Raw genomic sequence first — 12,499 nt, 5'->3', positions numbered from 1 at the left:
GGTTATTCATACGTGCCACTCTATTAGATGCGTAACATGTATTACATGCTACGAGGGGCGTTTCAAAATTATACAAAAGTGGTCCTGTGCTTCGTGTGATAATGCTGGATAAGTGAATCATTCGAAAAAATATCTATTCTTGAAGGTCTCCTAAACCCGTCCATGTTTTCATTTCATAGATTGCGTTCTATTGTGTGGGTGCTGAGGGACTTGGAAGTGAACATGTTGCGGTGCTCCGATGCTCCGATGCTCGAGTCCCAGATAGAATGCAGCTTCTTGATGGATTTTGTTAGTGTGTAGCGTGTACCCTTCATGCTGAATTTAGATTGCTAAGCGGATCTATTTGTAGTCTATGGAGATTCGTGTATTAGACGATTTGAATGATGGGAAAGGGTTTATTACGTTTTTATTTGTTCCATGTGCCGAGGTATTCTTCATTGTGAGTATGGCATGGCGGTGCCATGTCTGGTAGCAAAATTTCTTCTGGAAACACCTGACTAACGTAGATATCACATTCAACTGTGTAATCAGCTCATACTTGATAAGTTGAGCTGTCCAATGGGCTATTTGGCAGAAAATTGTCTATTTTCAAGATAGATAGAAATTTTCTCGTCAATCCTGGATATTGTTATATCATCAGCATCAGCATCTTCGTCACTTGAGAATTTCGTTTGTTAGAACATCTCATATTTTGAAAAGTATTTGAAATAGTTTGTCAGCCAATTTCTTAAAGTTTGAAACTCATTCAGCTGACAAATCCGCCTGAGTTCAAAGTACTTCACAACTTGAAAATTATTCAAATTTTTGAATTTAGAGGTCGAAAGTATGATTCAGACTGTGTTGTCGTACGTCGTAAAATCACACCCCCTCTCCGATATATGATGAAAGAAATCCAAGGTACTTTGTGTAATTAAGAAAATTGAAATTTTTATTTAAAATTTTTATGAGAGTGAAAGGGTTCAAAAATTTTTAGGATTGAATTCAAGTCATTTTCGTAAATCGAAGAGGGGAGAACTGTTGAATGATCCCAGCCTTGATAATAGATGAGTCCGAATTTATGAATTTTTGATTGCTCAAAAAAATTCGACGTTAGAAGTTCTGAAAGCTTTGTGAGCAAAAATGAATTATCAATCAAATTCCTTTTCTTTCCTTTCACGATCAATGAGAAATGGTAGAATAAACTTTGAAAAATTAGTTTTTTTATAAGTACTTATGATAATTGGGATAATTGGGAGGGGAGGGAAGGGCGATAAAAATTCGATTGTGCGTACTAAAGTTAGCTCGGTGCAAATTTTTGTTTTTATCATCTGGTATATAGTTTGGATACTGCTCATGCTCAAGGAAGAAATTGATTATACCTGTTTGGAAGCTATGTGACGGAAATCACGATAAAAAAATGTTGCGTAAAATGCAAATTTACATATGTACTGTGGAAATCCTAATTGACATGTCGGGAATGTTGTCGAAAACATTTTTTTGGAAGATTTATTTTTATTGCATTATTACTTAGAGCACTGAAAATGTAAATATGAACATTTGAAATACTTTGATGTGAATAAAACTTTTGTGAGTAATTGTAGGAACTTGAGAACTTGTTCATCTGATAGTAATATTTTGCTATATCACAACATACGAGTAGCAGCTAATTTCTGACCTGACCTAGATGCATACGTATAGGTCTATAGATACTTGCTTGTAAGATTTTTAGGTTTGAAAAATCGAAATCCGAAGTAATTTTCTGAAAACCCTTTCTACAAATAGTACCTTAATGTATGATTTTTTTAAAAAATGAAAAAACAGGAAAAATTACTACAAGAATCGCAATTCAAATGAAGCCGATTCGCAAAATCAAATAATCGCCTTATCTCTGCGATCGTCCCAGTTCCCCCCGCCTACATCACTGTCGCTACGTACTAGGTAGGTCTAGGTAGTGTAATTTTTAGTCTGCTCTTTGAAAAAAATTATCAAAATTGAAAAATTTCCTTTGAAGAGGAACAATGAACTGGGAAGTCTGTTCTCAAAATACGTCAAGTTTGTTTTCTAAAATGACTGACTTGAGCAGCAAAGGGATCAAATAAGATTGTTATTATGCCGTCTATATGTATCAAAGGTGTAAATCACTTTTGAGGATTTGCTCATTTTTTTCGTTTTCTGTAACTTTTTTGTTTTTTTTTTTGCTCAACTTTGGAGTTATTCTCCCGAATGTATTAATAAGTAAGTCCTATCCTCATTCATTTTTTGCCTTAAAATTTCTGCTGAGATGTAAATAATACACAGTGAAGTTAGTTCACTCGTAACCTTGAAGACTTCAAACGCCCTTTAAAAATTTAGGATTTTCTTAAAGAGTCCATTTTCGAGGAAATTTTTTGTGCCATTCGCTGAAATTTTTCTGTGGCCATGATTTGAGAATTGAGTGTGTTTGATCTACTCATGTATTTACGTAAGCAAATAAAATGGGTTATTTTATTCAGTTTCTTCAGGATGGGAAGTCCTACAAAATTCATTTTCCTTCTTCTTTAGCGGAATCCCGATTCGTGCATTTTAAATTTTCGCCCATTTTTTCCCAAATTTCGCTGTGAGTTTGAATTTTTTTCGAATCTAGGTGTCCTGTTATGGGAAGTTGCAGACATGACATTTAATATTTCATTGAAAGAATGCAAGAAACGATCTAGCACGTTAAGTAAATAAACTACCTACCGAAGTTTTGTGAAATATTTACTATGTTGGGTGTGATATCGTATTTACGAATCCAATGCGGAAATAAAACTGACCCGATTTAAAAAATCACTCTATCGCTGTCGAGCAGAACCGATCGAAATTCCATTTGCGTATGTGTACTTATTTTTTTCTCAGTCAGTCGATTCCGACTCCGACGAGACGCGAAGAAAAATCGTATTATTCTGGTTTTATATCGATATAATAACGCACGTAAAAGTCGATTTTACGACTTTACCGACGTAATAAATCATCATGCTGCGTGCCTGCCTAGTTGCCTACGTACGTGTTGATCACGTTTGGCTGTAGAGCCGCGACGCTGGTTCTCGCTGACTCATACCTTACTTATACACGTTTGAGAAAGTGTATTATCTATGTACCGACTCGACTGCCGACTGGTAAAGAAAAAGAGCTGTTGATGATAGCGTTGATTTTCTATTCGAATCTAGACAGAACGGACATATCTATGCATGAGCGCAGCCCCCTTGATTTTATTTTCCTCACCTTGAGTTAGGAGACGTACACTGATGGGAATTCTGACTGCAGTGGCCAGTTGTTATGAAATACGTATGCTTAATTAAAACTCGGTATTGAGTCGAAACGTATATACACATGCTGTACATACCTATACTTGTAGGTAGATACGTTAAATTTACTCCTTTTGTGTTCTGTATGTAGCCTGTGGCTTATGTTGCAACAAAAGGATTACATTTTGAAAAACTCCAAGTGCGTTGACTCGATAAATTTCATGGCCGTTGAAAACATCTCGTATGTGTGCTGGTTGGCTGCTAGGTTAGAAAATGGTTTATTTTTGTCCGGTGGTTGTATGGTTGTACATGCTCTATATGATCGTGTTGGTCCATTTTTAGGTTTTATTTTCTTGTAGCTGATTTTAGAAATACTTTAAAGCTTCGCCGCAGTCTTCGTTAGTGGTATTTTAGTGCTGCTGGAGAGGATTTTTTTCTCTTTTAAATTATCGATGGCGGTGATCTAAAAATAACGGGTTGTTGATGAAATTGCCTTGATTTAATGATTTACCGTATTCGTATTCGTACCAACTGTGGATTTTTTGAATTATTGGTTGTCTAGGAACTGAATACCTACCAATTTTGTCGAAAAACAGTTCTGAATGATTTTCATTTTGTCAGGGATTTTTGAGACAACTTTCTGAAAATAAATTTTCAACGAGTGTATTGAAGTCATAAAATGTTTGGGTTTCGTAATGTGAAATGTTTATCAATTTGTCAGACTCTATGTACGAGTATGTAAGGATCATTGGTAACATGCGTTTGATCAATGGGGTTGATTGTGTTGGTAAATGTTCAGAAGTTTTGAAAAACATTTGAGTACCTACTCGATAAATGTTGCTTCAACATGCAGATCATCGAGTCATTATGAGGTTTTTTTTTCATCAGTTCAATACAGCTTTTGTGCCTTTAAAGTTGAAAAATTGTGTTAAATCGTGAATGTAAAAAGGATTTTTGTTTTAGAAATTTTTAGTTTGTAAACTGTTGACAATTTTTTAGAAACGACTGTGTATTTTGGTTTCCAAATTTGAGATTGGCATTTACAAAAATATGTTCACTTCATTGTCCACTCTATGTTATTGAGGATTTTCGTTACGACCAACCTTCTATAAATTAATTTTTTTTCGCTCGTATCATTGATATAAAATGCTAAATTTTTCAAAATGAAAAATAAAAGTGGTAAGAAGAAACAATTACTTACTGAGAAAAAGTGTTTTTATGTATTGGTTCAATTGTTATTTACGAAAATTTGGATTATTTTTTGTTCGATGCAGTGCTCATGCTCTTTGAAAATTTCTGTTTCACTTGCGTGAAGAAGGACGAACAATTTTCAATATCGAGATTATTTTTCAAAATTTCATTTTATACATCCTTCCCCCTACTATTGAAAATCTCCAAATTTTAAAAATTCAGCTCGTGCTCTTTGGTCGCTATTTTTTGTATTACTTTTAGATTGGTGTCCCATTGAAAATTTCTTTAAAATATTGTTCAATTAAATTTGCTACCTACGAGTATTTCTGTTTAGAAACATTTTTGAAAAATGGGAACGAGAAACAAAAAAAAACGGAAATTTGACTGATTTTTTTCTTCTCTTTTCTTTCTCCCTTCCACAAGAAGGTGTTAAAAATTCAAATGCTGGCATTGTTTGAGAATTCTGAATGTTCTAAAGTGTTTTGAATAAATCGTGTGAAAATGAATCAATTTGTAACATTTTAATATCAAAAAATTTTTCTGGTTACGTTTTACTTTTGACAATTTTTTATGGAAAGATGCTTGAAAAATATTAATTTGTCCGATTTTTATTGAGTAAAAGCGAACCGAATCATAATCCTTTCGATTGAAATTGTTTCTTCATCCTAGAACTCAAAAAACCCAGAAACACATTTTAATGCACAACCGCCCCCCCCCCGCCCGAGCGTAACTTTTAAAAGTATATACTCAGATGGCTATGCGTTGTGATGGATCGCGAAAAATAATGTCGGAGGATTTTGACCAAATTTAGTGGAAACGTGTGCTCGAGAAGGGAAGATATTAATGAGTTCTCAAAGAAGAAGAATTGTTTTTGACAAAATTGTGGTTTCTTCGCTCTATTTACTAAACCTGTATTGGAAAAAAGAGCCAGTTTCAAAAGGTAGTATGTATTTGAGATTCTGCGTCGACCTAGACCATTGCCATCAAAATCCAAAACCATTTTTAAGAGTTCACCAGAACGGAGCGGTTGAACGTTTGCCAATCGCTTATTTCGGGTGAATTTGGATTTTGAAAGTTTCATTTCTGAAAATGGAGAAGTACGTAGTTTGAAGCTCGGTGGTACCCATTTTTTTGGTCATTATTGCCAATTTTAAATGAAAAATCGAAACAATTTGGTTAGTTTTTAGGTATTTTTTTCAATTTTTTGGAATGGCAACAAATTACCAAAAAATTGGTACCACTGCGTTATAAAATATTGCCCCAGTTTTAAATGCCGTATTTCGATGTTTCGGCACAATTAATGCGAAATATTTTTGATGAAAAAATTTTAAAAACGCGAATTTACCCAAAGATGCGCGATTTTTAATTTTCAACCGTTCAGTGTAGAACCCTGAAAATGATTTTGGATTCTAATGGCAATGGCTGGGATCGACATAGAACTTTATAGTATACTATCTTTTGAAATGACCCATTTTTTCCAAATTAGGTTGGGTAGAGGGTAGAGTCAAAAAAACCACAATTTTTTCGAAGATGCGTCCTCTTTGGGACCTCATATCTCCCGTATAGAGGCACCTCCGGAGCTAAAAAATATTCTGAGTAACTTTCAGCTCAAAATGAAGGTACCTGTATAACATATTTTGGTTGAAATTCTCCGACATTTCGTTGTTCGCGAACTACCCATATATCCATATTGAATAATTTATTGATTTGTTCTGTTTGTTCGGCGGTAGAGAGGAAAGCGGCTGGTTAGGATTGAGCAAATGTACACTGAGTTCCTCACTACCAGTCTGTGTATGCTAGATATCCTCAATCTTCGTATACACAGTTCAATGATTTGATGAATTCAAAATTATCGAAGGAAAATGGCGACGATCGATGCTTCGTTGCATACGTAGCGATGATGATGATGAAGATATCATTTCAGTTATTTGAGATGTAAACGAAGGTATGAGAATTCATTTTGCGTTGTTGGCGAATTTTTTTCCATCTCCTCTCGGCTGTCATCGGCTGTTCGGAAAATTTCCAAATACGTTTTATATCACGTTCGTTGTCGATGGTACCATAATAATTAACGATGCGAGATTGGTCGTTGAAAAGGAAGTTGCTGATTCAGAAAGTAAAAAAAAAAATGTCTACACAAGTGCGTGTCTCCATTTATATACTGTACTGTATATGTATTCATGTTTGTGTACATGTATGTGGTGATTTCATCGAGTAATATTCGCCAGTTGGGCGCGCGTAATTGAACCGACCGGGTGAATGGTACACTGGTACAGTACAGTACATACAGTTCGAGTACACAGACGGTATACTCACTCGTATGATGGAAAAAACGCAGACTTTTCGAACGGATGAACGGGAATGCTTTGGTTTTTATGTACTTTATATTAATTACGCGTCGACGAGAAGTCGTGTTTTTTTAAAATAAATGTGGAGCGTGTACGGTTCGTAATTCGTATGTTGTGGTGCAAGTGTACGATATGTGATGTGCTGTGGTGTGGTGTGGTGCTGTATACGGGATCTTTTAGCTGTACTCGCTCTCTACGTACGTTAGATACGTAATACTGCTGTTGTACGTAGTCTACGTATACTCGATCGTTTGTGGAATAAGAGTGCACGTTGCGAATATTTGAGTATACTACGTAAACGTGTATGTATGTAGTACATGTTTGATTTATGGTGCTTGTACTCGTACGTAATTGCTGCGTGTACTTAAACATAGATGGACAATATATGTGTAAGGAACTTTTTTGGTTAAATTACTCGTTTATGTACTCGTATTACGAATGTACAGTTCGCGTTGGTGATGAATTATTTTCACCGTTCACGTGGTGTAGTGGTGATGGAGGAAGTGATTTGGGTTTTTTGTTCGCGAGTATATCGTCACTGATCGATAGCGAGCGAGCGAGCACTATCGTCGAAGTTTAGATCAGTTTTCACCTCTGTGCACTATCAAGTACTATTGAAACCGACCGATCAATTTTATTCTTCCGATTTTAATTTTTTCTTCATCCGTTACCGGTAAACGTTTAATCGATGGTTTAGTAATCGAATTGCGAAAACGAGTACTTAGTCGAATTAGTGTGATTAATTTTATTCGACGTGTGTATGTGTTGGATTGGATCGATTTGCACCATGATAATAATCTAGTTTAGTGTTAGTGCTGTGGCGTGAAAATACGTATTTGTGCGTTGGTTGATGTTCGAATGTTACATTTATTTGAAAATAACTATGTCGAATGCCTGCGCTTGAAATTATGAAATTGACGAGCGAAATTTCGACGAGGTAATTATCCGAATTAACTTATTTTTGGAATTGCTGCAGGTTTTCCGAGAAAGCTCGTAATTTCAGGAGAATTTAATTAGGATGATTTGCATAAACGTATATCGTGAATGTGTACCTACCCGTCTATGTGGCTTGTAGGACGAGTATTGAACTGTCGAAGGAGTTTTGAACATTTTTCGTATACCTTACCCGTGTACCTACTTTCTGTTATTTTGGCTGATCGAAATAATTTTGCGTTAACATGAGTAAAAGGAAATGCTGAAGGACTTGAAGGAAAAGATAAGCAACCTTTTGCTTTGAAATAGAAGGTCATGTTTAGTTACGTTGCATAACAGAAATCAGATTAGAACTACCTTTGTCAAATTCTTTCAAATGTTGCCCATTTTTGTAGTTGGAAGCATCGAAAAGGAGTCTAATACGATGTTCAACTTTAAAATTTTCCAACTTTTGTACCGTGGAAATGAGAAGCAGTGGGATGAGGTTTGATGTACATACCTAATTTGAATGATTTATTGTAGAACGTAATATTGCACCTGTTTGTTTCCTCATCCACTTAGTTTATAGATTTCCTTATGAACATTTTCTTGATTGTGGTTGGCGTTGAGCGACTCCATTCACGGTTTCTACTTCAACGTCACAAGTGTGCTAAAATACTTAATTCGTGTTCCTGGTGCTGGAAAAATTTGTACGTTTTTCGATAAATGGAGGTTTTTTTTAGCTGTACTGTTGGCCATTTAAAAATTTTTCATTTCTGTAAAAGTTTTTCAAGCTAAAATCTCTCTGACGTAAGCACTCTATGTATCATTTCATGTGTAAGTATTTTTCGTGACTAAATCGAACGATATGATGTGTGTGAAATCATTTCGCGTGAATTTCGCTGGTAGTTGAATAATTTGTTTTGTGGGGGAAATTGTCGCTGTGTTTATCTATATTCATCGTGAAAATAACCTCGGCACATAACATTAACGTCATTTCCTCAACTTTTTTCGATAAGTGAGACGGAAAGATTATTAATGTGAAATATATTTGTGTAATGTGTCAAGTGCACACGTCGAGTTATGTACGGTTGAAGCTCGAAAAAGTTGGCGATTTTGTTCGATAGCGAATCTCTCGTGATTGTTTTTCGGTCGAATAGTATAGGAATATGTTGTAATTTTATTGGTTGATGAGAGTAATTTTTTTTTATCGCACCTGCTACATGCCATGCAGTATTAGCAGGTGGAAAGTTAGTTACATTGTTTTTTATCTCCAGTACATGCAATTCGACGACATTTTTCAGAATTTAGATTATGGGTGTAGGTAGATGGTTTTGCGCCGTGGGAATATTATACTTAGTAGTAAGTACGTATAGGTATTTTTTTTCCAAATATTTTTTGTTTAACGTAAAAACAACGTCACTTCATTGCTTTTTTTCTCTAAAAAAGTCAGAAAGTAACGATTTTGCCAATGTTTTGTGATCACATATGTTTGAAAGAGATTGATATTAGTTTTTAAATGCAATTTCTTTGAGTAAAGGTACAGATGAATAAAAAGCTTACGAAGTTAAAAAGGAATTATATTATTTTAAAACTAAATTAATCCTCTGTTACTTTTTTCATCTCGAATTATTTAAGAAAAAATGAAAGATAGAGGAATGTGAATTGGGCTGGTGTTGAGACGCTTTGTGAAGATTTTGCAGTTCCTCAATGATACAGAATGTAAAACAGATAATTTTCATAATTCGCAGGTCAGAAGACAAATAGTTCAATCAATATAAAAAAATGGTCGCGCAATTTTTGCAATTTTTTCAAAAATTTCCATTTTTAAAAAATAGTATCACGAAACTCACTGTTTTCATTTCAAAATTTGAAAAATATAGTGTCCATTCTTGGTAATTGAAGCGAAAGGTTGTTATTGATACCCATAAGCTGTGAATTATTAAATTTGGTAAAGTCAGCGGCGTAGCCAGGATTTTTCTTTATGATGTTCGATTATTTTATGAAAGGAAAGATGGAATTACGTTTCGAGTGTAGATTTTCTGAACCTAACTTGTGTAAATGGAATTGTACGCTTCACTCCTCTCTAACTCGTCTAGCACATTAAAAATGTTTTCTCGTATTTTCTTTTCGAAAAAAATAGCGACCAAGTTTTTCGAAAATCATTACTGGTGATGATATACTTTTTGAGAAGGTATTCTATCGCTTTCCTTTCCAGGAAGATCGTTTAAATTGCTATTAGAGTACGAGAATTCGAGTAAAATTTATGAATCAGAATTTTTCAAACCGTTGATAATTTTTTTATTTTGCGTGGAATTTTGATTTTCGTGAAAGTATCCCTCCTTGAAACACGCAAGAGTAAAATGGAATAGTACCAAAGTCCAAAGGATGAAGCCGGTATAGTAATAGGTTGAAGATAACAGGTGCCATTAATTTTTTATTTTGAAAATACCAATTTTGAAATGAATGAAAAAATAGTCTACTCATGTATTATATGGGCGGACTTGGTTACTTATTGATTGCTATTGGGATTTTTTTTTCAATTTTCCGTGTTTGTCGTACTTTGGAGCTAAATTTTATGCCGAAAATAATAATTATTGAATATTTTATTGAATGAATTATTTAGTATGTCGTGTTTTAGATTGTGGGAAATAATTCTTTTTTTCAGACATTTTGTCACTTAAATAATCTGACGATGAATAGAAAAATTGTGAGCTTGTTATGTCGCAATATTGAGATTTAAATTGATGGTAATTTTTTTTTAAATTGTTGTCTAATTTTATTTTATAAATCGAATTTTTTTCTTTTTTGAAAATTCGGGTCTGTAGTCACTGCTTTGCCTTTACGTGGTCTCTTGATCTCTGAAACTTGATGTGTAGTATCGCTGTTGTGCAATTTCTATGTAAAAATTTGGAGCAGAGATCATCAAATTAATTTCAATTCTGCCTTCTGAAGTCGGGGTTTTCGATCCAAAATGCGAATTGTGCTGCATGGAGGGGAAAGAAGAAATAAGCTGTTGTCATTTACAATCAGGTGTTTCTGAAATTGAAAAAAAAAAAATGATCACCTCAAGAGCGCAGATTCAATTTTTGATCTGACATGAGTGCTTACGTGTTTACTAAGGAAATTTCGAAGTTGGACCCGGAGGTTTCCGCGGTGATGTCAGCAACTGCAGGTTTCAACGTAGTTAGTAAACGGAGATCAACCATCCTTGTCACAATTTTTGGAAATGTATGCAATTGCAATAGTTGTGTATGTAACTTGACGTGTGAGGGTTGAAATTATTGTGAAATATGAGAAATATTTTCAATTAACGTGCATTCCTAACAAGTGGGAAATGATTAACGAAGTTAATTGTACGGTGTTGTACATATATTTATTGCAATGATTGTACCTATCTAGTACCTACGAGCTTTTTCCGTGTATTTGTATCATGCTACGCAAGAACTTTTAGGTGAGTGCAGGGGCAAGGGGAGAACCAAAAGGAACACCAGCGTGTATTTAGTGTTCGCGTTTAACGACAAGGGGTTATTTCGAAATTATTCGTACATATGTACGTTTTTAACTATTGCGCAATCGTTGCTGGTTGTTGGTTCGTTCTTTCCATACGACGTCAAAATATTTTCGCGTTTCTTCATTTTAAAAAGACCCAAGTTGCCCGTTTGCTTTGCGTGCTGATGTCGCCATCGTCATGCTGAAAAATTAGTAGCGAGGCTCGGCGGCGCAAGGTCGATTGTACATATATCGTCGCACTACAGAAAAGGAATCTGGAATAATGAACTCGATGAAGGATGCGAATTCTCTCTGTGATGCTGAACAGAATATACACACGTGTGGTGGTAATTCTACGTATGTTTACGGGTATCTGTGTGAGTGTTTTATATTGTTATTGTACGTTTTGTATACGCTATAGAAGAGTTTTTATTCGATGCGAAATCGCGATTTTATAGCCAACATTGGTGTCAGGGTGTGTACATGTGTGCGTGTGTGAATGTAGAATAGAAAAAAGAGCCAGTGTGCTGTGCTTCGACGTCGTATAATCCATTTTTTTTCCTTCGTCCATTGTACAACGTTTCGTCATCTGTTTTGTGCGAGATTCGTATACAATGAGAGAAGAATTTATTCGTATTGTGGTACATATTGCGATTTGAAAATTTTCATCATTCAACTACAACTACACTGATACACAAAGTTGGAAAAAGTTTGCTCGGCGAAGATGGTTCTTTAATTCTTTATTCGAGTTGTGTAAGAAGAGATGGAGATGACGATGAGAAGCAGGGGAGTTCCTTTTCCTTTGATTATTATTGTGTGTTGAGGTTTTGTAATTAACTTCACATCTTTGTGTGGCGAATTGTGGATTTACCCAAAATGCGAGTTTTTTTTCGTCTTGAAACGATCTCGTGAGGCGAATGTAGTTCTAAAATGAGGTGTGGTTGAAATTTGAGCGAAATTGGATGATCCTGCTTCATTTTTAGTTGAGATGATGCAGAATAGGGCAAATTTGATTTTAGTTATAGAATACAAAATGAATTTCCTGTTGAATTTTTATGTGGTCGATTCACAGATTCCAAGTCGATTTCATGTGTTTTGCTGGCATTCAAAGTTTTCATAATCATTTCAATGTCTGATTTTCGGCTCGAGTTTGTGATGGAAAATTCTTATTGTATTATTCAGTCAATCAGTTTTTGATTTTCTTCATCCACACCATATCCTGGTGAGATTTTTTGAAAAAAAAAAAAAACTTATAATTTTGTTCAGTTTCATCGAAATGTCTGGTTATAATGAGGTTCATTTTTGTGTTTCCCT

At 34.9% G+C, this 12,499-nt stretch overlaps 1 protein-coding gene across 6 annotated transcripts in view; it reads left to right on the top strand.

Annotated features, from left to right (window-relative positions):
• The window catches only part of spen (split ends), a 110,578-nt gene that overhangs the window by 51,035 nt on the left and 47,044 nt on the right, over nucleotides 1-12,499 (top strand). Inside the window, exon 1 of one of the 6 annotated variants that reach the window (XM_065354707.1) lies at nucleotides 7,539-7,718. The exons of 4 other annotated variants lie outside the window; for them this stretch is intronic. In XM_065354707.1, the coding sequence (XP_065210779.1) occupies nucleotides 7,672-7,718 (47 nt within the window). In that variant the 5' untranslated portion in view covers nucleotides 7,539-7,671. Of the gene's footprint in view, nucleotides 1-7,538; nucleotides 7,719-12,499 lie in introns of those variants that run through there. One more of the 6 variants, XM_065354708.1, reaches the window with a different exon arrangement.

The sequence above is a fragment of the Planococcus citri genome, chromosome 3 (genome assembly GCF_950023065.1).
Source record: "Planococcus citri chromosome 3, ihPlaCitr1.1, whole genome shotgun sequence".
In the NCBI taxonomy this organism is placed as follows: Eukaryota; Metazoa; Arthropoda; class Insecta; order Hemiptera; family Pseudococcidae; genus Planococcus; species Planococcus citri.
This window is presented reverse-complemented; position numbering and strand designations above follow the sequence as displayed.